Source organism: Lathyrus oleraceus, chromosome 6 (assembly GCF_024323335.1).
Source record: "Lathyrus oleraceus cultivar Zhongwan6 chromosome 6, CAAS_Psat_ZW6_1.0, whole genome shotgun sequence".
Lineage (NCBI taxonomy): Eukaryota > Viridiplantae > Streptophyta > Magnoliopsida > Fabales > Fabaceae > Lathyrus > Lathyrus oleraceus.
The window spans coordinates 156,610,623-156,637,948 of record NC_066584.1 but is presented as its reverse complement, the minus strand read 5'-3'; the positions used below and the strand labels follow the sequence as shown (position 1 = coordinate 156,637,948).

Here is a 27,326-nt window from a genome sequence, read left to right as displayed (position 1 = left end):
TCTTAAATTCTATCGAGATACATTTCTTCGACATTTTGACAACTCCTTATTTCTACCGAACAACATGTTTCGACACAATAAATTACATTCTCAACATATACTACATAAAGATTGTAACATGATTGAAAATAAAGAGATAAAAAAAGTAATGAATGCACTTTAAAACTAAAATTTGAAGGCGGTCTTGTAAAAATTTGATTGAAAAAAAGTCTTATATTTATTATATTACTTTTTTTAACTGCAATAATTATTCTTCTATAAATATTAATTATTTTTCAAAAATGTTAAACTAGATATGTTTAATGATAGAGTATTAGTTTCTGATTTTTTTTTATAATAAATATCATTTGCTTAATGTAAATTTGGATGAGATGATAAATAAAAAATTTAGTTTAATCAAATGTCATGAGGTGGCAGCCGGTCACCAATTGCTCTTGAATCTTAAAAAAATTCCAAAAATACAACAAAATGACTATTAGAAAAATATCAATCAACAAAGAAAGTACATAACTTCCTTTATGCACCAAGCTTTGCGTGGAGATAGAGACCATGTTGAGTGAACCAAAAGGCTCTTCTACACAAACTATGCTTGCCCACGAGCAACTTTCAATTTACGACTTGCTCTCTAAAACAGGTTAGCAACTAAAGATAGATTAGCTAAGTTTGAATTGCAACTGATGGTCTGTGTAGTTTTTGCAACCATATGAAAATTTGGAACACTTGTTCTTTGAGTGCAATGTTACAACTAATATTTGGCAGAACATTTTTGATTGGCTTGGTTGGAAAAGAAATCCTAAAGGTTGGGCCAACGAAACAAAGTGGATCATTCAAGAAATCAAGAAAAAAGATTGGAGAAGAAATAGTAGAAACCACATATGATATTTGAAGAGGTAGAAATAATTGTTCTTTTACAATATCAATGAAGCATTTATTATTATTTTTCCACTATCATATCCCTGTTTATTAACTTTCACTTTATCCAACCACTCTTTTAACTATAATTAATAGAGGTATTTTAGTAAATAATATTAGTTTTTTCATCAAAATCAAAACATTCAATCATTTTTTTAAGAATCTTGAATTGTTCAAATAAAATATTTTTTATGAGACGAAAGAGAATAGTATTATACACAATATTGTTATTAGAAGTACATTGAATAGAAAACTTAATAGTCATGTAAATGCTACTATATTAAGCTTAGACTAGCCTTGTTGATTTGCTGTTTTGGATCGGGTGTACAAATTGATTTTGGAAATAAATTTTTATCTTAATTCTAAAAAAATGTCATAGATTTGATCTAACCCTTAACACATAACATTGTTAAATTTATTGATCGGAGAACTTTGTCGACTATTGTGATCTCCTCATTTCGAAGAATTAGTCTCAAGAGTTACATGCCAAAAATACCCAATTTATAAAATAAAAATATCTTACATGTGAACCAAGCAATTGAAAGACAAATGAAGAATGAACATATGAAGAGGATAATACTTATTAAGGCCAGTTTGTAGCAGCAAATGGGACATTTAACAAATCCATTTTCATTACACTCTGGATATATACATTCCAACTCATATTGCCAGCCTAAATCCCAATTGTGCACATGGTTCAGTTAGTTCGGTACCACTCTATGTAATGTAAGTGCCTTTGGTTCTAGGACCACATATGATAGATATCTGCCATGAAAGAGAAAGTGTTCCCACTGTCATCATTCATGATTCATGTACTATCCTTTGTCATTTGTGTACATGTTAGGGGACAAAATTAGTAGGAAAACAAATTTACAAATTTACATGTTTAGAATGAATACTATATAAGTTTCAATGATTTAGGTGTTTTGAAAGCGTGTAAAATAGACATCTGTACATATCTCAAAATTTGTTACGATTAAATCCCGGCTAATCTCATAAAAATATTTGTTAATATTAAATTATAGTTAAATAAAATATCAATTTATTTTATAATGATTAAACCGAGACTAACTTATTTACGGCTTCCACAAATTTAAGATGACTATGCGTAAAATAGGCATAATCTCAAGAACATAAGACATCACATTAAATCTATGCATACATTTTTCAATATTTCCTGCATTACTCCACCACAGAGCAGGATTGTGGCACCAGATACTTACTTCCTGCTATTATTCTCATGGGACTTCAAATATGTTTTTCAACAATTTGAAATTTCAAATATGTTTGGATCTCAATCCAAAAGCTAAAATCTAGCATTGTGGGACTTTAAATGTTTCAATCTCAAACCAAAAGCTAGAACCTAAATAATCACATATTCTAAAACAAACTCGTATAACACAATCACATATTCTAAAATCTCTCGCGCCTAACATGAATTTGGGTAAAATATCCATATTACAATCCTCAACCCGGCTCTAATACCGTGTTAAATATATTTGGATTTCACCCTAAAAGCTAACTCAAAGAACAAGGTTGCATTCACTTATTTATACATTCAACCACCCGAGAATCTAAGCAATGTGAGACTTCAAACTCCAACAATACAAATACATATTCAACAGAAACAACGTATTCATTCTTACCCTCAAATAATAACGTGGACCTAAGTTGTCGATAGTACGCTATAGCAGCATACATAGCATAATAAGACCTCACTATGACGTTTTTGGGATGCTAAGCGCTATCTGCAATAGCGGGAATAATGACCGCTATTTGTGGCGTCATGGCGGTGCTTTCACGGTGCAATCGCGGTTCTGTGGTAATTTGCAGACCGATATTGTCAAGATTAAAGTAAATTTGTAAATTTGAATTTTTTAAAGTTCAAATTAGTATTTTGACCCTTTTATTTGACCTAATATAAAAATAAGTGTTTGTTTTTGTCATTTCACTTTTTTTTATTTGCGTTTCGAAAAGCCATCGTAAAATTTTCTCGCACAACTTCTTCAACATTCTTCTTTGCAAGTCAGCAAGTCGTCCATCCATCTTTCAAAATCATCACCATTTTCATCTATTCATCTATTTTTGTAACTTTATCATCCATTCACAACTGATTTCTCATCTGTTTTACTTTGTTGCTCCGTTTCTCTTTTATTAACAACCATGGCATCATCTTCTACAAGTGTGACACAAACTACCAACTGTAAGAGTTATTAGACATCACTCTAGATTTGCTACATTAGTGTCTAATGTTGATGGGGGAGTTAGAGGTGGCATCATCTTCTGCAAGTGTGACACAAACTACCAACTGTAAGAGTTACTAGACATCACTCTAGATTTGCTACATGAGTGAGTGAATGTGGTTGAACTTAAAAGTGAAGATGAGACCGACAATATTTCATTTATAATTCGGTTGTCATTTTGAATACATATATAATGATTTTAATGGGAACTTAAATTGTTGGTGATGTTAAAATTTATGTATGTTTTTGCAACTCTTATTTTTATTTTTATTTTTAAAGCATTATGTTCGTCGTTGGAACTTAATTTAAGTATTTAACTTAGTTTCTAATGCTTACGAAAGCGGTCATCCGGCTATCTTAAGGGTTCGGCGCTATGTGTTGCTATCCGTGGACCAATGTTTAAAAAATCAAATCAGATTGTTGAACTTTAAATCGACCTTTAACACGATTCAATCAATTTACCAATTCAATCACAGCTTCATAGTCGGTTCATTGTCCGGTTTAGTTTTTACATTTTACATTGACGTTGACACATCTTGTTAACCTATATGTATGCGACATAGAAGGAATATATCGCATTAACACTCATTGTATTATAGTCTAGAATAGACAAACATACTCTGTCTGCTAAGCACAGTCAGAAAATAACAAAATAAATAAAGAAACATGCTGTTTGTATTATGTAATATCAGCAATTACACAACAAATTTTATATTCTTAATCCACATACCGGTTGTGCTGGATTATAATACAAGGAACTCGATCTTACAAGGGTAGTTTGCAGTTTGTAAAACTAACTTATATGCATCTGAACATAGATATCAATGACCAATTGCAATTACATATCAGCCACAGATGAACCAAACCCAATATCAAAACAAAATGTAAAGCAAGTCAACTCATTCTTGTTTCCGTCGTATAGCTTCATCTTCAAGGAGTATGAACCCTGTAATTGCAACATATGTTAAGCGCTACAAGTCGAAAAAACATAACAGACTAACATATATAGATATTCATATTGCCGGAAAATGTATACACGCACAAACATAATAGACAAACATATATAGGTATTCATATTGCCGAAAAATGTATGCATGCACAAACACAATCTCTTCAAGGAATGAAACTAATAACACTGACTTACAGGTGGGGTGATTCCAGGTAAAACTTGTGAATGAGAAAGCACAAAATCACCAACCGAAATAGGGCAAGATGATTTTCCACAAAGGTCATCGGTCTCACTATATACGTGCCATCCAAAATACGACACATCAATCACTACTTTCCCTCCTGGTAGCTCTTGATCTATAGGTCATGAAATGATTGGATTATCAGAGAAAAGATGGCCAACGCATTATTCATCAAAATCTCATCTATTTCTACACATAATGCATCACTACCACTATGATATAACCACACAAAAATTCCAAACAACATTACTTACCATGCTTAAAGTAAACAAATAAAAGAGTAAAAATAGCACAAGCATACATGTACTTAAAGAGACACCAAATGCATGAAAATGGAATATAAGAATCAAAATTTGAAAAACAAAAGAAAGGAAGCACAGTAACATAAGAAAAACATGTGAAATTAAGGAGTACTTGTAGCTGCAGCAATGGTGAATGTAGCAGGGTGGCCTCTTGCAATGGGATCAGGCGATATTTGAACTCCTTTAACCTCAACAGCATAGTTTGCTTTCTTATCTGTGGCACATATACATGATAATCAGGTAATATAATTTATTATTCAATAAAAGCAACAGTGATAGAATAAAACAGTTTAAATTGTAAAACCAGTTAATAGACAAAAAGGTTCTCCAAATGCCAATTATCAGTGAAAATAATCCCAAATTATCGCAAACTGTCAAATACAAATCCCCAACTTTTTTGCAAACTGTCAAATACAAATCCCCAACTTTTTTTAAAAAACTTGGTATCCAGCCTTGCGACCAAATAATTCAAGGGATCAATTCCACCGTCTACTAGCAGGGATGGACCATTTAATGTTTGCTCTGTATGGACTAGCCCATCATAGAGATTGTTAGCACCTAACAAAATCAATCCCACCGTCCACTAGCAGGAGCCAATTTAAAGTCAAAGCAAAACTCTGTATGGACTAATCCATCCATCACAAGGATTATTAGCACCTAGCGGGATCAATCCCACCATCCACTAGCGGGAACCCTTTTAAAGTCTTGTTATGTATGGACTTGCTCATCAAAAAGGTATTGTTAGCACCTAGCAAGATCAATCCCACTGTCCACTAGCGAGACGAGACCCATTTTAAGCCAAAACAAAACTCGGTATGGACTAGTCCATCACAGATATTGTTAGCAAGAAATACGAAACTTGAGACATTGCAAATCCCAAAATTAACTAATGAAATGGAATAATCATTCACAACAATTAACTATTTTAAGGGAATCATCACTTAAAATAACTATTTATTAAGTCAATTCTAGTTAGCAAAACAAGTCGATTACTAATTCAACCCTAACTAATAAACATTAAATATTGAAGAACGATAGTTTAGCAGACGAAATCCAAAACCAATAAAAATATTAATAAAATCGCGATCAAAGAAACCCAATAGTTTAACGAAACGTTTATGGTACGAAAGTTGAAAACTTCAAACTGCACTTAAAATAAAATATTCAAAATAAAAGAGAGAGAAATAACCACAATAGTGAATGTCGGTGGCGTTGGCATGAAGAAGACATAGAGTTGAAAAGAGAAACAAGAGTTTGGAAGTTATGGTTTCCATGGTTTTTCAAGGATTGAAGATTTGAAGCACAATACAATGAATTAGGAACAAGATTTGTTTTGTTTATAATAACAGTGTGGGTGATTAAGGCCTAATAACATTGCGTACTATGTTTAACTTCCCAACACATCGTTTTCTGTTTTATGTAAAACCCTGCTGTAGAAAGAAAAAATAAATAAATATCTATCTATAGCATAAAACAACTCTATGTTAACTACTTTTTCCACCAATATTTTACTGGACAATTTCACCTTTTAACAGCTTTATTTATTATTTTTTTTATAAAATCAACTTGATTATTTCCAACTTTAAATTTACACTATAATTATAGGTAGTTTTAAAATTAACTACCCATTTTAATTGAAAAAATTTCCGTTACAAATTTTTCCTTACCAACAATTTTTTTTCAAATTCAAATTTAGAAATATATAATTCAACAATTGAAAATAAAATTTATATAACATACATGTTACAAAATAAGAAAAAAAACAGCTTAATTATTTCAATTTTCAATATTTTAATACAATTTTTAATTTTTTTTTTAATTTTTAAAGAGTGTTTTTAGAACATTCATTAATATTTTTTTAAATGATTTAACTTAATATATTTAAGTTTATCTATTTATATAAAGTTTATGAGATTCTTCTAGAAAATTTATGAAAGTAATTTATAGTATTATTCTTAATTTTCTTTTAAGTTTGTTTTTATAAATTTTTTAATTCGTCGACCCTATTTCACCATAAATCTTAAAAATTATGATGATAAGTAATTTATATGGCGTTTGATTGGCGTCGATTGATTCAGTTGCTCTGGTAATGACTTTCTCCTTTTCTTTTCTTTGCGATGCTGATGAACAGTAACACATAAAGGATTTGACCGAAGTTGATCGTTTCTGCTCCAACGATGGATTGCACCTCCCATGTGATTATTTGTTAATTTATCTTCTGCATTAATCACATGTTTGCTTTCATTTTCATTTTTCTATGTGGTTGACTTTGTTCTAAAACTTGATCCGGGTTTATGTGGATTTTTACTTCTGTTTACATGTAAGAGTTGTATTAGAGTTGTCATGGAAGAACAAAGTTTTTTTTGGTTCTTTTATGAATGTGAAATAATTTGTTAAGGGCACCTTATGTGTCTTTGCTTGAAAATTTCAATATAATAAATAATGTGCATTCTATTGAAAACAGATGTTTGTAAATGTTGTGAATTCTGTTGAAAAATGGATGTCAATATTGGATATATTTTCGGATGTTACATGCGAAGTCATGGTTCCTAAAGTGAAACACATGTTATTATCCCTCATTGTCAGTTTCCGAGATCTAGTTTAAAAGGACATGATATCGCTATCAAAATTCTCGAGGAAGAGTATATGGTTAGTCTTGAATCATGCAAAAATCACCTTCATAAAAGGTTGATTATGTCTAAAGGATACTCTCCCCGAAACTCCGAGACTTACGTGGTAAACTAAACATTATCTAGAAGCCTTTAAGGAAATGGGGAATTATTTCTTTAGGACGTAGTTTCTATGAATTTGTTTTTTCTTTTGCTGAGGATGTCCAACGACAGTGCTTTCTTAGAGCCTAAAGATTGGTTTTCTCAAACTAATTGCTTGGACTCCCGACTTTAATCCGAATAAACACAAACAAACAATAGTTTAATGATATTTTTTTTAATTGCCCTAGAAATATTGGGGTCCTAATACTATCTTTACAATTGTTAGCTATCTCGGAACGCCAATGTGATTAGATGTTGTAACAAGTAAGAGCCCACTAGAGAGACCTTTTGGACATTTTGCAAGAGTTTTAGTTGATATTAATTTTTCTACTAAAATAAGACATAAATCGTGGTTTTAAAGAGAAGTATAAACATATGGGGAACAAGTATATGTCTATTCAAAAGATGGATTTAAGAAAGAAATCAGTTGAATGTATTAGAAGTAACATTATTAAAACATGTGTTGATAGTACTTATCTTTTAGGATTTGTTGATTGTTTAAAAACCATTGTTGATGAGGGAGGTTGTGAGTATTGATACCTTGCCTCAAGAAGACTTTGGTGCCAAAGGTAATGATAATGTGTGGTTTAACTGATATAGAAACCACTGGTCAAGGAAAAATCGACAAGGATCATCAAGAAGAACTAATTGCATATTCGCTTCTTTTGGAAGATGACTCTATTATGGCAGCAAACTCTAACTTTTCAAATTCCAATGCCTCTGTGATTTCATGCAAGTAATTTATCTATATATTTAATATATATTTTATATTGTTGCTGTGTGAGTGTGTGTGTCGCGCGCGCACGCGCGCGCGTGCGTACGTGTGTGTGAGATAGATAGATAGATAGATAAATAAATAGATAAATAGAATAACAATTGTCCAATATCTCCTATAATTCTACTATAGGAAAGATACTGTCAACCAGACATATCAAACTAGGAATGCATATATCTTTATAGAATGGTTGGGTATAAAAAAACTCAGTCGTGTTTAGGGTGATGTAATAGTTGGAGATGATGTTAAAAGTATACAAGTCCAATACCTTGATACAAATGAAGATGATACAAAGGTTGAATATGAGGATGATAAGATATATATAAACAAAGATAAGTTAAAATGTATATGATTTTGGAACTAATTTCATTTTGTATATGATATGACATTTTAGTTATAGTCTTAAGAGTGTCGATGATGACATTGTAGCCTTAGCCAAAGATCTATTAAAATGTATATGATAAGTAAATTACTTACATTTTATATGAAATGATATTCGTTTATATTTGTTAACATTATAATTTGTTTTGATATATTTATTCATTTTTTTCTTTATTTTTTATCCTAATTTGGATTCTAGAATCTAAACATCATTTATTATTTGTTCGAATTGTAGAACCTAAGGGCACCCAATTAGTTTTGAATGTAGCTTTATAAGCCTTTTTTTCTTTTATTTTTGACATGGATCATGTTCTAGAATTTGAGAGTTTCAAAAACACGCTCTAGATTCAAGAATTTAAGGGATTTTTTTTGTCAAAACAAAAGGATTTAGAAAGATTTAAGGGGTTAGAAAAGAATTCATAAATTATAAGTTATGAGCAACCGACTCATAGAAATATTTATTCGTAACTCCACTATCACTTTGTCTTTATCGGGGTTAAACGCGATAACGAGTGTCAGGACCTCCTAGAACAGGAAGATCAGAAGATTCGCCACCAAATTTTATTTGTGTGCCTCTATCGGAGATACGAGGGGAAATAATCGGTAAAACCCTAAAAAAAGATAAGCGCATGGGAAGCGCTAGAAAATAATAAGGAATCGGTTTCGCAACCGAGATTAGGGTCCGGGATTCGGTTACGCAAGGGAAAGGTATTAGCACCCCTCACGTCCATAGTATTCCATGAGAACCATTTGAGTTGTTTACGTACATGGGGATTTATCTATTATTGTTTTAAAAGAATGCGTGTGAAAGAGATGGGTTTTGGTTTTTTATTATGGTGCTCACTAAGGATTGGGGCCCTAGTGCCTACATATCACTCATTCGGGGATGAGGGAATCAGAGCTCTGTAGTTAGAAGTAGAAAATGTTTGTGTGTTGGTTGAATTTACCTTTGAGAAAATGGTTTTCGGAGTGGTGCCCTAAGGCACAAAAATTAGGTTTGATGGGTTGTGTTGATTTTACCTTAAACAAGGGTTTATGAAAATAATATTTGTGATTAGATTGCACTAAAGTCTAGGGGTGGAGGTGAATATTCTAGACAACAAGCCAATCGTCTTACGTCCAAAATAATCAGAGTGAGGATATGAATGCTCCATTCTCACTCATTCTCCACCACTTAAAGCTTGTGGAACACAATATTAATCATAGTTATTAAGTGTTTTGAATTTGATTAAGAAAAAGCCACTTGACATTGAATCAAAGGTTTGTTTATTTGATTGAGAAATGTGGCTTATGCAACATGGATACAGGGTAACCAACAAGGAAATAAAAGGGTCTCATTGTAAGGTAGCCAAAGAGAAAGCCTTGTGTGTGCAAAAGTGTGATCTAAGCTAAACAAAAGATAATGGTCTTACAAACATGTCCCCCTAAGGTGGTGCCATGAGGCCATTCTTACAACAGATATGCAAGTTACAGATGAAAACCAAAACTTACAGAGTATCACAAGGGAAATGGAAAAGGCTCAAAGCAAAGGTCATAAATGGAATCCTCTAAGTCCAAATTGATTTAGTACCATGATTTGTTTTTGGTCTTATAATTTTATCATGTTTTGGTTGATTTTATGATGACAATAATTAAAGACAATAGTAAAGTGCGTATGATGAGTTTGCACAATGATGATGATAATGAGTACTTAAATGTAAAAGACATAATAAGTAAATAAAAATGAATAATAACATTGATAATAACAATAACAAAAGGTTAGTAATAATCAAAGTTAACAAAGTTAAAGTTAGGGTTATGAACAAGTGGATGACTTTTGATGATTATCTATCTTTAGGTCAATAAATTCAAAACATGACACATCAAAGGATAACTTATCACTGATGTAAAATAAGGAAGATGATCAATGGATTAACTTACCCTAGATTTGCAACAATGAAAGTTGTTCAACCTCAAGTCCATCTATCAATAGATTGAAAAAAAGAAGACTATATAACCCAAAATTGAAAGATTTATTTTAGTTGTTTAACAAGTTATATTGAACAAGATATAATAGTAACAAGTTAGTAAAAGGGTTAGTGTAGAAACAAAAGAGTATAAGGTGTTCATGGGTTAGTATTAACCAAATGAAATGGCAATGTATCAGATGAATCCGAACTGACAAAATAAGACTTCATCCACAAGTCAAATGACCAACATTACAAAATGGAAAGGTTAAAAAATAAGGGGGGTTTGTGTTCAACATATTTTCAAAATAATAAAAATGGAAGGGTTAAAAAAAATAATCAAAAGGATAATAAAATGGGAAAATAAATAAAAAATGGAACAAGTATGAAGAATAAATGGTTAGGGTTCACACGATGGGGTCATGGGGGGATCAACCCCCTCACCCACTAGGCCAAAGGCCTGATTGTGATATAAATAGAGCAAAGCGAATAAATAATAAAAACAAAAAACAAATGGGATGCACGCGCGTTTTAGACAATCGAGCCATGACACAGAATTCATTTGAATTCAAAACTGCGCATGAGGTAACGACTCAGAGTCGTCTTCAACCTCCAAACTTCTAAAAATGTGTTTTTAACCAGATTTTCCATGGAAACATTTTCCCCAATCAAAAACAAATTAACCTCCATACTCATGAGTCATTGATTGGCTCTGAGTGTGGAGTTCTTATGCATAAACCAGATGAACAAATTTAACCTAATTTAAAATTTAAATGATAGAAATGGAATAATCAAGGCTACATTGTTAGGGTTAATGATTAGAAGTGAATTTTGAGTCAAATGATAACTTCTTTCAGAGACGAGGGTGTGTGAAACTACCTGATCAGAGTAACACCCTTCTACCCAAACGACATATTTAAATAAATTATCAGAGTACAACATGTAGAAGAGTTTACATTTCTTACAACATAACACTTATCGCATCACAACATAAAACATATTATTTATTTTATTAAAACTTCGCAGCGGACAACAACACAAATATTATCATTCATCATATAACAATTCATAATAATGTTTCAACATTATCTCAACAAAGCATCTCAACATATTAGTCATCATAAACAACGTAAATAATAACCAATTATCTATCGAATCCCATAACCCCGGTGTCACATGACCAGAGCATTTGACTCGACTCCGTAGAATAACTCTACACTTATTCTTCAAACCTCAACAATAGCTACTCCTCTTTATCTGCACATTGCTCATCATAGATGAACATAAACACATGCAGAAGGGGTGAGAATTACATTATTAAATAATAATATAACGACAGAAATATAAACATAAATATATTTCACATATGCCAACACAGCTCATCATAATCATCATAATCAACATACTCATGAACATCAACAAAACAACATATCAATTGCAATGCACACACCCATGCATGACTCAACACGACTCGGTATACCCATTTTGTGACCAACTACAGGATCACCACTCCCAGATTCATCACCATAGAATCCGAGTTCCCCGCAAGGAACCAAGCCTCTCCACAAGCCCGGAGTCAACAACATCATTGGAACTCAGTCCGTTCATCACTAGGCATCGGCCTTTCATGAATGCATGCACACCAAACATGCATCATAATCAACATAGCAACAACAGCATCATATAGTCATGTTATCATCATCATTAATAGCATGACATACAACTCAACAAAACAACAACAACATTACAACGATATCACATCTGGGAGTTTAAAACGCGAAAGCTGTCCGTCAAACTGATATGGCGAACGCCATTAGGCTAATGGCGAACGCCATTAGCGTTAAACGCTCTTATTCTGGAAAAACTGTCCGTCAAACTGATATGGCGAACTCCATTAGGCTAATGGCGAACGCCATTAGCGTTAAACGCTCTTATTCTGGAAAAAAAAGCCCAAATGGCGAACGCCAAAGGCATAATGGCGAACGTCATTTGGCTGTTATGTGCATAAATAAGATTTTAAGTGCGGAAACAGTGGACGCGCGGGCTTCTAAGCATATAACTCAACAAAACTCACAGATCGGAGAATTTCCATCAAAACCCCAAACTTTCCCAATCTCCCTAAAATCCCCAAAATCCATCAACAATCCAACATATATCATGAATTTGCTCGCATATTATCGTTTAATAAGGTTCAGACCCCTTACCTCTTTGGATTGAAGGAAGTTCTGAGCAATCTTTGGCCTTTTCCTCTTCCTTCTCTTTCTCTTCAGCGTTTCTCCCTTTCTCTGACTCTGAGGCAAAAATACGTGAAAACACTCTGAGTTCTCACCTTGGCCTCTTTTATCCATTTCCACTTTTACCCTTCCACTCTTCATATTCCATTTATTTTATTTATTTAATTATTATTAAAATAAATAACATCTATAATAATAATAATAATTCCCAATATTATTTAATAATTCATTTTACCTTCAAATAATCATATTAAAATAATATTTAAATTAATCTAACAATATTCTGGGTGTTACAACTCTCCCCCACTTTAGAAGTTTTCGTCCTCGAAAACATACCTCAAGCAAATAGAGCCGGATACGACTCCTTCATCTGATCTTCACGCTCCCAAGTCAAGCTCTCACCAGCTGGACCTCCCCAAACAACTTTCACTAGAGCAATCTTCTTACCTCTCAGGGTCTTCTCTTCTCGGTCATCTATCCGAATTGGCAACACCTCAACGGTCAAATTATCCCTCACCTGGATATCATCCAACTGAACAACATGCGAAGGATCCGCAATATATTTTCTCAACTGAGATACATGAAACACATCATGCAGATTAGAAAGCGATGGCGGTAAAGCTATCCGATACGCCACTTCCCCAACCCTCTTCAAAACCTGATACGGACCCACAAACCTCGGAGTAAGCTTTTTAGACTTTAAAGCTCTACCCACACCTGTCGTCGGAGTAACTCTCAAGAACACATGATCTCCCTCTTGGAACTCAAGTGCCTTCCTCCTCTTATCATGATAACTCTTCTGACGACTCTGAGAAATCTTCATTTTCTCCTGAATCATCTTAACCCTTTCAGTCGTCTGCTGCACAATCTCAGGTCCGAGTACAACACTCTCACCTGGTTCATACCAACACAATGGAGTTCTACACCTCCTACCATACAATGCTTCATATGGAGCCATACCGATACTAGCATGAAAACTATTATTATAAGTAAACTCCACCAACGGCAAATAACTATCCCAAGAACCACTCTGCTCCAACACACAAGCTCTCAACAAATCCTCCAAGGATTGGATAGTTCTTTCAGTCTGACCATCAGTCTGAGGATGATAAGCTGAACTCAACCTCAACTTAGTCCCCAACGCTTTCTGCAAACTTTCCCAAAATCTAGAAGTAAATCTGGGATCTCTATCAGACACAATACTGGATGGAATACCATGCAGCCTCACTATCTCCTCAATATACAACTCTGCCAACTTCTCTAAAGAGTGATTAATCTTCATCGGCAAGAAATGCGCCGACTTAGTCAATCGATCCACAATCACCCAAATAGAATCATTACCTTTCACCGTCCTCGGCAATCCCGTCACAAAATCCATGGAAATGCTATCCCACTTCCATTCAGGAATCTTCAAAGGTTGCATCATACCTGCCGGTTTCTGATGTTCAATCTTTGACTTCTGACAAGTCAAACAGGCATATACAAACTTAGCAACATCTCTTTTCATACCAGCCCACTAAAACAACTTCTTCAAATCTTGATACATTTTAGTTGCACCTGGATGGATACTCAATCCACTCCTATGGCCCTCTTCAAGAATACTCTTTTTCAATTCAGACACCTCAGGAACACAAACTCTACCTTTAAATCGCAGGATGCCATTCTCATCAATCTCAAAATTACCACCATTACCCTGGTTAACCATAGTAATATGATCAACTAGAGCGACATCAACTTGCTGACCATTCCGAATATCTTCCAGAATTTCACTAGTCAACTTCAGCATACCCAACTTTACACTATCAGCGAAAACTTCACAACCCAAACTCATATCACGGAACTGTTCAATTAACTCAAGCTCCCGAACCATCATCATAGACATATGTAGAGACTTTCTACTCAGCGCATCTGCAACTACATTAGCCTTACCGGGATGATAACTCAATTCAAAGTCAAAATCCTTCAGTAATTCTAACCACCTTCTCTGCCTCATATTTAACTCTTTCTGATCAAACAGATACTTCAGACTCTTGTGATCACTGAACACTTCGAATCTGGAACCATACAGATAATGCCTCCACATTTTCAACACACATACAACAGCTGCAAGTTCTAGATCATGCGTAGGATAATTCGTCTCATGAACTTTCAACTGTCTAGAAGCATAAGCTACAACTTTACCATTCTGCATCAAAACACCACCAAGACCCATCAAAGAAGCATCACAATAAACAACGAAGGACTCACCAGGATTAGGCAAGATCAACACTGGAGCACTGGTCAACCGCCTCTTCAACTCAACAAAACTCGCTTCACAAGCTGCATCCCACACATACACTTGACCCTTCTTAGTCAACTGCGTCAACGGCAATGCCAACTTAGAGAAGCCCTCAATAAATCTGCGATAATAACCAGCTAACCCCAGAAAACTGCGTATCTCAGTAGCAGACTTCGGAGTCTCCCACTGTAATACAGCATCAACTTTGGCAGGATCAACAGAAATCCCACCACTCGAAATCACATGGCCAAGGAAACTCACTTCCTTCAACCAGAACTCACATTTAGATAACTTTGCATATAATTTCTTTTCTCTTAACACCTGCAAAACAATTCTCAGATGTCCTGCATGCTCTTCTTCCGTCTTAGAATATATCAATATATCATCTATGAACACCACAACAAAATTATCAAGGTACGGATGAAATATACGATTCATATATTCCATAAACACACCTGGAGCATTAGACACACCGAACGGCATCACAGTGTATTCATAATGACCATACCTCGTACGGAAAGCAGTCTTCGCAATATCATCTGACTTCACTCGGATCTGATGATAACCCGACCGCAAATCAATCTTACTGAAAACATGAGCTCCAACCAACTGGTCCATCAAATCATCAATCCTCGGCAATGGATACCGATTCTTGATAGTCACCTTATTCAACTGCCGATAATTGACACACAACCTCATCGTACCTTCTTTCTTCTTCACTAACAATACTGGTGCACCCCAAGGAGAAACACTTGGACGCACAAACTTCTTCTCAAGCAATTCTTCAAGTTGCTTCTTCAATTCAACTAATTCAGTTGCCGACATTCTATAAGGAGACATCGACACTGGACTCGTACCTGGTACTAAGTCAATGGCAAATTCGACTTCACGTTCTGGAGGTAAATCACTTACATCCTCCGGAAACACATCCTGAAATTCACAGACAACAGGCAAATCTACACTCACCACTTTCTTATCCGCTTGCAGAGACGCAAATAAAGCGAATATCTGAGCTTCATCTTTCACAAAATCCCCCACCTGCCTAGCAGATAGAAATCTTGCCTCATCATTCTCACCAACTTCAGAAAACCGCACCGTCTTCCTATAGCAGTTGATAAACACGCCATAGAATTCTAGCCAATTCATTCCCAGAATAATATCAATTTGGTGCAAGGGTAAGCACACCAAATCAATCACGAACTCTCTCTCAAAGATCGTCAAATGACAACCTCGACAGACAACAGAAGTCTTCACAGAACCATTAGCAGGAGTATCTATCACCATACTTCCGCCTAGGGACGACATAATCACACCAATCCTGGTCGCACACTCATACGAAATAAACGAATGAGTAGCACCAGTGTCAACAATAGCAAGCAATTCAACATTATTAATCAAGCAAGTACCTTTAATCAGATTATCTTCTTTAGGAGCTTCAGCCCCACTCAGGGCAAACACCCTACCAGTAGTATGAGCTGCAGTAGCCGCCTTCTTCGGTTTCGAGCACTGCGAACTGATATGGCCTTTCTCGCCACAATTAAAACATGTCGGACCAGCATCCTTACATTCAGTAACTCTATGACCAGCCTGACCGCATCGGAATTATCTCAGCACTTTCTTGGTACAGCTATCAGCACGGTGGCCTGGCTCGCCACACTTGAAACATTTACCAGCTATGGGAGATCCTCCCCCACTTGGCTTCTTCTCATCTACTACTTTCTGCTTACCTTTACCATTCGGAGATGCATAAGGACTACCACGATCCTTATTCTTCTTCTCACTAAGACTCTTGTAATGAGCAGTCCTAGCCTTGCTATCTTCATCAAATATCCTGCACTTATTAACCAGTGTAGGAAACCTACGAATCTCCTGGTAACCAATGCCTTGTTTGATCTCGGGACGCAACCCGTTCTCAAACTTGACACACTTGGATTCCTCAGCATCAGCATCATTATAATGAGGACAATACTGCACCAGCTCCTCAAACTTCGAAGCGTAATCAGCAACAGACATGTTACCCTGCTTCAGTTCTAGAAATTCCATCTCCTTCTTACATCGCACATCAGCAGGAAAATATTTCTCCAGAAAGACCGTCTTGAACCTTTCCCAAGTCATCTCAGCACCTGGTACTTCAATTCTCTGGCGAGTGTTATCCCACCAGTTTTCAGCCTCTTCAGATAACATATGCGTACCAAACTGCACCTTCTGTGCTTCAGTACACGTCATCACCCGGAAAATCTTCTCAATTTCCCTCAGCCAAATCTGAGCACCATCTGGATCATAGCGCCCTTTGAATGTAGGAAGGTTATTCTTCAGAAACCTTCCCAAATTCTTAAACTCGTCGACCGGCGGATTCTGTTGCGCCTGCATAGCCTGCGCCATAGCAGCCAAAGCCTCAGCAATCGCACGGTCATTTTCTCCAGCCATACTCTGCACAACACAACCACCACCGTTAAATATCGACAGTGTCATTTACACTAATCGACCAACAGGGAAAACATCACATTATGACTCGACTGGACTGACCAGGCTCTGATACCACTAATGTAACACCCTTCTACCCAAACGACATATTTAAATAAATTATCAGAGTACAACATGTAGAAGAGTTTACATTTCTTACAACATAACACTTATCGCATCACAACATAAAACATATTATTTATTTTATTAAAACTTCGCAGCGGACAACAACACAAATATTATCATTCATCATATAACAATTCATAATAATGTTTCAACATTATCTCAACAAAGCATCTCAACATATTAGTCATCATAAACAACGTAAATAATAACCAATTATCTATCGAATCCCATAACCCCGGTGTCACATGACCAGAGCATTTGACTCGACTCCGTAGAATAACTCTACACTTATTCTTCAAACCTCAACAATAGCTACTCCTCTTTATCTGCACATTGCTCATCATAGATGAACATAAACACATGCAGAAGGGGTGAGAATTACATTATTAAATAATAATATAACGACAGAAATATAAACATAAATATATTTCACATATGCCAACACAGCTCATCATAATCATCATAATCAACATACTCATGAACATCAACAAAACAACATATCAATTGCAATGCACACACCCATGCATGACTCAACACGACTCGGTATACCCATTTTGTGACCAACTACAGGATCACCACTCCCAGATTCATCACCATAGAATCCGAGTTCCCCGCAAGGAACCAAGCCTCTCCACAAGCCCGGAGTCAACAACATCATTGGAACTCAGTCCGTTCATCACTAGGCATCGGCCTTTCATGAATGCATGCACACCAAACATGCATCATAATCAACATAGCAACAACAGCATCATATAGTCATGTTATCATCATCATTAATAGCATGACATACAACTCAACAAAACAACAACAACATTACAACGATATCACATCTGGGAGTTTAAAACGCGAAAGCTGTCCGTCAAACTGATATGGCGAACGCCATTAGGCTAATGGCGAACGCCATTAGCGTTAAACGCTCTTATTCTGGAAAAACTGTCCGTCAAACTGATATGGCGAACGCCATTAGGCTAATGGCGAACGCCATTAGCGTTAAACGCTCTTATTCTGGAAAACAAAGCCCAAATGGCGAACGCCAAAGGCATAATGGCGAACGTCATTTGGCTGTTATGTGCATAAATAAGATTTTAAGTGCGGAAACAGTGGACGCGCGGGCTTCTAAGCATATAACTCAACAAAACTCACAGATCGGAGAATTTCCATCAAAACCCCAAACTTTCCCAATCTCCCTAAAATCCCCAAAATCCATCAACAATCCAACATATATCATGAATTTGCTCGCATATTATCGTTTAATAAGGTTCAGACCCCTTACCTCTTTGGATTGAAGGAAGTTCTGAGCAATCTTTGGCCTTTTCCTCTTCCTTCTCTTTCTCTTCAGCGTTTCTCCCTTTCTCTGACTCTGAGGCAAAAATACGTGAAAACACTCTGAGTTCTCACCTTGGCCTCTTTTATCCATTTCCACTTTTACCCTTCCACTCTTCATATTCCATTTATTTTATTTATTTAATTATTATTAAAATAAATAACATCTATAATAATAATAATAATTCCCAATATTATTTAATAATTCATTTTACCTTCAAATAATCATATTAAAATAATATTAAATTAATCTAACAATATTCTGGGTGTTACAGGATGCGCGCGCGTTTTAGACAATCGAGCCATGACACAGAATTCATTTGAATTCAAAACTGCGCATGAGGTAACGACTCAGAGTCGTCTTCAACCTCCAAACTTCTAAAAATGTGTTTTTAACCAGATTTTCCATGGAAACATTTTCCCCAATCAAAAACAAATTAACCTCCATACTCATGAGTCATTGATTGGCTCTGAGTGTGGAGTTCTTATGCATAAACCAGATGAACAAATTTAACCTAATTTAAAATTTAAATGATAGAAATGGAATAATCAAGGCTACACTGTTAGGGTTAATGATTAGAAGTGAATTTTGAGTCAAATGATAACTTCTTTCAGAGACGAGGGTGTGTGAAACTACCTGATCAGAAGTTGCTCAAGGGAGTTTTCCGATGGTTGGGCTCAGGTCAGATGAAGCTTAGGGAAGAGTGTTTAAGTGTTTGGGAAGCTTGAGTGATGTGTGGTGAGTGTTTATGGGTGGTGGTTTAGGGTTGAAAAGCTCTGGAAGTAAAAGCCCGATGGTCTATTAATGGTGGTTCCACTCAAATGTTAAGAGTGTAATGATGTCTTTTTTAGTGTGGTTTTGCAGTGGGACACCTTCACCTACTTATAAGGAAGGTGTCTGGATGGTTTTGGAGGGAGTTCTTGAAGGTTTGAGCAAAATTGGTATGTGAGTTGAAACATGGTTTGGTGTTGACTTAGGGAACACTGAAACATCTAGAATTTATGACCATTTGCACTGCAGGCAAGTTTGTCTTGGTTCCTAACATGGTTTTTGGAGCAACCAAAGGCAATGAGATGCTCTGCAACAAAATCTATTTTTTGCCATTTTGGGCAAAAGTTGAATTTTGCACATGGCATCAAAAATTTTGTTTGGTGTGGTTTTGGCATGCAAGTTGACCTTCAATCACACATCAATATAATTTGCAAAGTGTTTGTGGACCATTGGCATTAAAAGGAATGATTTTGGGGACTTGGTGTGTTGAATTACAAAATCTGACTGATGTGCACCATGGCAAGTCAGCAACTTTGAACCAAGGCCAAATAAATTTGGCTCGTGCATTTTGCTTTAATTTTAGGCAAATTGTTCTATGCTATGAAATTGATTGAATGTAAAAAGAACCAAGTCAAAATGGTTTGTGGTTTGGAAATGACAACATGTCAAAGTAGTGGTCATGACATGATTTTAGGGCATGGTAGGCAAGTTGGACCAGCTTAGCCAATAGCAAAATTGAACCTCTTCCTCAATGAATTAGGTCTTGGACCTTGAAAAAGAGTTGGATAGGAAGTTACTTAGGAAATTTGGCCTGAAGGGGAATTTAAGAATCTTGAAAAATGAGAGAGTTATGGTCTTTGGGACTTCCCATAGGCCATTCTTGCCAAAATGTGACCAACCAACATGACCTAGTTTTGGGGTTTTTGTGATTTCTTGCTTTTCAAAGAACAATGATCGATGTTTTGAACTCATATGATCACATCAATATGGGAAATGAAGTTTGGACCTTTGTGGAATGATTTTAGGTCAAATTGGTGGGTGGATCAAGTCATGGAAGGTTGAAAAATCAAGTATGAACCAACTATTTGTAACATGGATTGTGAGGATGTTTAAATGGTTGATTTGGATTATAATGGACATGAAATGATTTTTAATGAGTGGTAGGGTGACTGGATGGCCAAAAATTATCAAGTTCAATGGTCAAGAAGTCCCCAAATTAGGGTTTCTTGAGCCACAAGTTTCATCAAGAACCATAGTCAGATGATTAAAGGCCAAATTGTGATGTCTAAAGGACATGGGGCATGAACAATATTTGGATTTTAGGGGTCCTCAATATCATGGTCAAGATCCATAGTGCATCAAGACTTTTACAAGCCAAGAGGAGTGTCAAGAGCTAGGGTTTTGGTCCTTAGGTGGCCAGATGAATCTTGAAGCTTCTTCAAAGGGGACTCACCACCCAAATTGGACTTGGGGAGTGAGTGAGATGTATTGAGTGATCCTTCAAGCTTTGTGGGATGCTTGAGGGTGATATTATGGTTAAGGGGGCTTAGGACACACCTTAACATGATCAAAGGACCTTAGGCCTTTGCAGATGAGTCCCATGCCTTAGGCTTGTGGATTATTGTGGTCATTAAGTAAATATGCATATGAGATGATATGTATGAGATGTATGCTAGAAGATGATATGGGTATGGAAAATTTGAGGGTATGACAGTTTCCCCTATTTAATCTTCTCGGGACTGAAGGTATGGATATCAACGACTTCCAATGCGTTCATGGTAGGAGGGGATTAAATACTATTAGGAGTAACCGAAAATTTGCTTTGTTGAGAGATAATGGTGAAACGAAATGATTTATTGGGAATTATGCACGGTTATGATGATTATGCATGAAATGCGATGTATGCAACATAAGCATCTTTTGATGTCAAAATTTGAGAAGGCGGAGGAAAGAGATCCTGCTGGGGAATGAGAATCTCAGAAAAGAGAAAGGACGACTGTTCCTAGCAAGTGTTGGGGAGAAAAAGAAGGTAATTCCTAGCAACGACTGGAATAACTAGCTCTGGTGGGGGAATATAGATTCAGAGACCAATCCTAGCAACGACTGGAATACTTGATATCTACCGGGGATCAACCAAGTGAATTCAGTGACGATTCTTAGCGACGACTAGAATACCTGAATCAGTGGGTAATGATCGATAAAATAGCAAGTTTACTATTTTTCCAATGTAGTAATAATAGGGAAATTTCCCAAATATCGATCTCGAGGACTACGAAGTGATATTAGTTTAAATCTTGATTCAATTAAACAAAAATATGAGTGTTTAAGGTTTGGAATAAATCTGCATTATAATTGAATTCGACAGAATGTAAAATAAAGCTTTTACATAAATATGATAATTATGCCAAGGTACGGTGTATGATTATTTCCCGCAATGACCTTGAATGTATATCTCCTCGACCAGTTCAATTATTCAATTACCAGATCTTAAAATTGTTTTCTCCTAAAACCTTAGAGGGAAACCTTTGGTCATTCATTCGAATACCTAAGTCCTTAGGAAATTCTGAATAAACTAAGCTTTTTGAAATAACAAGAAATAACCAGTAACCATAGGGTATCCCTAGTCCTAGGTGATATCTACTACAATTTAATTGTGCAAAAACCTTAACAATTGCAATCCAGCAAATTGTTAACCATATAACTGTAATACCCCAAAATTTACCCTTCATTTTTCCTGGAAGCATGGGATTATGTTTTACACTTCATTAGCATCATATTAGGTCATACTCATTGCATACTGCATTAGTGACATGGAGATCAGGTTTTGATCGATCACTCCTTAACAGAAGGAGCCCACACAAAGAAAGATTGAGAATTGGACTTCATTTTCTAAGTATACAAGTCTCAAGGGTCTCAGGGGGGTCCAAGTATCTTATTATGGTCCTCAGTTCATCAGTGAAGGATTCAAAGCTATAAGAGTGTTCATCTGGATTTAATCAGAAATTAGGGTTTCATGGCTACCTGCAACAGGAAATGTTTGGTTGGAAGTAGAGGAGCTCATCCATGTCATAATTAGAGAGGCATCTTGGCCTAGGAAGATTTACAATTATCTCAGAAAGATCCATTGGCAATCAATGCAATCAGTTCCTAATCATTTTGCCCTAAAACTAGGGTTTGGTATAAAATCAGTTTATTTCTGATTCTTTGGGTGAAACTCTTTTCCATGGCCCTCCATATGTCCACAAGGGTCTACATACAAAAAATCAGCTCTTTATTTGAGCCAGAGGTGCTTCAATTGATCATTGGAATCGGGAATCAGACAGTTTGGGAAAAGTCAACTGTGGGGCCAGAAAAGTCAACTCCTGACATTTTGAGAGTGGAATCTCAAAATCCATGCCTAGGGGATCCTACATGTGAAATTTGATCAAGGTTGGATCATGGATTCATCATTTAATCAAGAATTGGAAAAGTTACTTAATTTGGAAATGGTTGACTTTCACTTTAAGCCCATTTTGCATCAATATAAAAGCTCTATTTGAAATTTCTCCAACATGAAAATTGTTCCTCTTGTTCCAAGATTTTTAGAGATATAAAGTTTGCTCCATTTGGATTAGAATTGAGAAAGTTATGCTTAGTCAAAGTGAGACATTTTTTTAGGACACTTAGAAAAATTTCTAAGTCCAAAATCTTCAAAATTTGTCAAGACTTCTTGGCCAGTTTTCTTGCACTTCAAGACATTATTTGAAAATACTTTCTTCACAACAATTGTACCTTGTCATTTCCTCTTTCACATCCTTTTGGAATCATCTCATTTGGATCCATGGTTTGAGAGATACATGTATTTAAAGTGGGCACCATGACTTGATTTTCTAGGCAGATTTTGGGCCTGGCTGGCCCAATCAGATTTTCTAAGCATGCTGCACAAACCAGTCACATTTTTTACCTCTTTTGGTCATGCATTGGACATCCATTCACTTAAGTTTGGCTCAAAATAACAACATTTTACACCTCACTTCACACTTTTATTCTTATGGATAAATCACTTATTAAAAAGCCCATGAGAACACCTAATCCACCCTATTTAAGAAGCTGAAACCCTAACCCTAAAGGAGCATTGGAATTTCTTGGCAAGGAGGCAAAGCTTCATCACATATCATATTCCATTCCACTTCTATTTTCCATTAGGTAATCATCTCTTCCATGGTCATGTTTCGATATATCTACGCTTGCTTACCATGTTCATCACCATTAATCCTTCCATTTTCATATTTCTTTTTCTTATTTAAAATATTTTCTTCATCCATAAAATTACCCAAGAATATTTTTCACTTTTATTAACATTTTATTTAATTTTATATAATTTTTTTTCTTCGTATTTTTTTAATATTAATATTTTATTTTAATTATTTATTCTAAATGGTCCATTTTAACACACTTTTTTTTTATTGATTTTATTTTTATGACTTAAAATTATTGTTAGCATTTTATTTTTGGGATGAAGGTTGATCAATGTCTCATGGTCAACCTGACCTTTTCTTGTAATTTTATTTCACATTTTCAATTTATTTTGGATTTATTTTTGACCTAGTTTGGTTGATTGACTTTTCATTTGACTTCTGTTTCATTTTAATTAATTCACATACCAATTTTCATAATTTTTATAATCTTTTTAGGGGATGATGATGTCCTGACCCCACTTTATTTATTTTAATTTTTTATAATTTTCTTGATTAATTTACTATTTATTCTTGATTCATTTCTAACCTAGTCTTATTAATTGAGTTTTGGTTTGACCTATGTTTTGTTTTAATTAATTCACGTGCAAATTTTCATTATTTTTAAAATCTTTTTGGGGGATGATGATTTCCTGACCCCATATTATTTAGTTTAATTTTTCATAATTTTATTGATTAATTTACTATTTATTCTTGATTTATTTCTAACCTAGTCTTATTAATTGACTTTTGGTTTGACCTATGTTTTCTTTTAATTAATTCACGTGCAAATTTTCATTATTTTAAAAATATTTTTGGGGGATGATGATATCCTGACCCCACCTTATTTAGTTTAATTTTTCATAATTTTCTTGATTAATTTGCTATTTATTTGTTATTTTTTAAGTTGACTTGAATTTTCAGTTGACTTCTTTATGATCGATGTTTGACTTAGGGATTGCTTATGGTAATTGAAGAGATCTTTTGATCCTTCCTTTCTCATCTCATATGCCATGTATTAGAGGCCTTTTACCTTGATTTTATTTGGTCCTTACCTCATTTCCTGATTAAATTATTCAGTGGACCCTTCGTGTGTATATTTTCATCTGTTTGATTCATCTGTTATCTTTTATACTTGTTTCTCTCATTCATGCTTTCTATTGCTTGATTATTTAACATGTTCATACTCCCATGCATTGTTTAAATTCTCCATTATTCGATTCTTTGGTTTGATTATATATTGTTTATTTATCCGATCTGATTGATAATTGTTGCCTACTTGTATGATGTATGAGGCATATATTCTTATTGTTTGTCTGCCATGAACAATCCCCCATTCATAACAAATGTACCCCTCTCCCATAAAGTGTATAATATTTATTTCTTTATTTCTTTAGTCACCTGTTAATACAAGAATTAAAACGAACATCCGATAACCATTTCAAAATAAGATCAAAAGCTCGATCCAACGTCGAGTAATCATTTTCAAAACTTAACAGAACCAGCACACATTCATCCATCCTCTTGTAAGTCGATTGCCTCAGACATCGTCATCTACCTGTAAGTCGATTGTCTCCGGTATCTCTATCTACCCTTATCCGTAACTCCTCTCCGCGCTCCATCTGTCGACTCTTGTTTCGTTTAGGTAGCACCCATTAGGCAGAACCCTTTGTATGATAACATAGGTAGAATTCCCTTATTCTTTGCATGCTAACATTAGGTAGATGTTCCCCTTTGTAAATCCTAACACATAAGTCCATATTGCATGACAACTCTAGAGCAGAGCTTCCCCACTTTTAGACCTTTCGTGCGTCTCCGATCTTGTGGCATGTCAGTCCGTTCTATTGCAAAGAGGTAACTGCCTAAGACTCGAGTCAGCGAGCTGCGACACCTACTGCTAGGACGTGAACGCATTGCCCACTTTCCTTTGACACAACTGGTGTCCCCTTTTGTAAGTCCATGTTCAGATGGCAATCCTTAACCCCTAGTTTAGTCGAACTACGACAACTCTGATTCTCATGTTCAGATGAGATACGTAGGCATGAGATGCGATGTCTTGCCGAGTTTGACTGACGACTAACAACTAATCCTTGCTTGCTTTCGCCCTTACTGCGATTCTTTTCTCTCGCCGTCGTTGCGATCGAGACCTTCCCTTTCTCTTGCCCTAGTTGCAATCGAGACCCTTGTTCCCGTAGTTAGCCGAACTACATTTTGCTCTGATACTCATTCCAGATGAGATACGTAGGCATAAGACGCGACGTCTTACCGAGCACACTTATCTTTAACCCATAGGTAGCCGGGCTATGAAGACTCTGATTCTCATACTCAGATGAGATACGTAGGCAGTGGATGCGACATCCTTGCGAGTCATTTTGTTTTAACCTTCCTTTTAATAAATAGTACTTTAGATATACCTACACCCTTTAGACTAGAACAACACTTATGAAAAGGGCTCCCTAGGAGTACCTAGGATGTTTTGGATGCTTAAAATCTTCCCATTGCATAACCAACCCCCTTACCCAGATCTCTGACATTTTTACTAGTTTTTGATTCAATAAAACTTTTAGGTTTTTGTTCGCTTTCTAACCATTCCTTTGGATAAATAGAAGTGCGGTGGCGACTCGACTGTATGGTTTACCTTGGATTTAGTCAATATATCTAATGGTAACGAATACCCCGCTACAATAATAATCCTTATTTTTCTGATAACGAAAGCATTAAAAACATTGCGTAGTTAAATTGAATAACAAACATAACATTGAGGGAATTACGAATTCAAAGTCATTACACGATCAAATCAGGGACACCCCCTGACATTGGGGGGGTTTAGCCACTCATATTATTCAAATAAAATACAACATTTAAATTATACATTACAAGAAAATGGGAATTTCATTGATCTTCAACCGCATTCGCTCTTGAAGGACCTCCGTTCTCCGAAACTATTGATCGTACCAATCTTTTTCCTGCAAAAAGGTCATGTTCTCTATCTCAAAAAGTACCCTAAATAGTCACGGATCAATTAATTGATGTAGAAAATACCCAAAATGCCCTCCGGGATCAACAATTCAAAAAATCCACTAAAATTAGAAGATGAGGCGTCCAAGCCAACACTGACCGTGTCAGGAAACACAGTCGGCCGTGTTGGCTTACTGCTTATGGTTTTCAAAATTCCCTTTGCCAGACTTGCTGACACGGGCACCGTGTCAGCCCACTGTTTTTCGTGTGTTTTTCCTCTTATCATCCTCTTTTCTCTTTCCTCTGACACGGGCCATGTCAGGCAACACGAATTCACTTGAGCATTAGTTAACCACACTTTCATAAAACAAAATTTAATTTTCTGTCTGTAAAGAATTTGTCACCAATGGGGTTCAAACCCAGGACCTCCCTGAATCT

At 35.6% G+C, this 27,326-nt stretch overlaps 1 protein-coding gene and 1 long non-coding RNA gene across 2 annotated transcripts; one reads left to right on the top strand and one right to left on the bottom strand.

Moving 5' to 3' along the window:
• The first annotated feature begins 502 nt into the window (after positions 1 to 502).
• On the top strand, positions 503 to 945 carry LOC127097888 (uncharacterized). The gene is made up of 2 exons (XR_007793230.1): positions 503 to 634; positions 760 to 945. It is a non-coding gene; the product is annotated as an uncharacterized LOC127097888 (long non-coding RNA).
• Positions 946 to 3,812: 2,867 nt separating this feature from the next.
• Positions 3,813 to 6,076, bottom strand: LOC127097887 (uncharacterized). Its single transcript, XM_051036374.1, has 4 exons — positions 5,837 to 6,076; positions 4,760 to 4,861; positions 4,300 to 4,460; positions 3,813 to 4,101 (listed from the first exon to the last, which is right to left on the bottom strand). Exons 1-4 carry the CDS (start codon positions 5,919 to 5,921, stop codon positions 3,994 to 3,996), a joined length of 456 nt encoding a protein of 151 aa, XP_050892331.1. The 5' UTR covers positions 5,922 to 6,076; the 3' UTR covers positions 3,813 to 3,993.
• Positions 6,077 to 27,326: the final 21,250 nt, after the last annotated feature.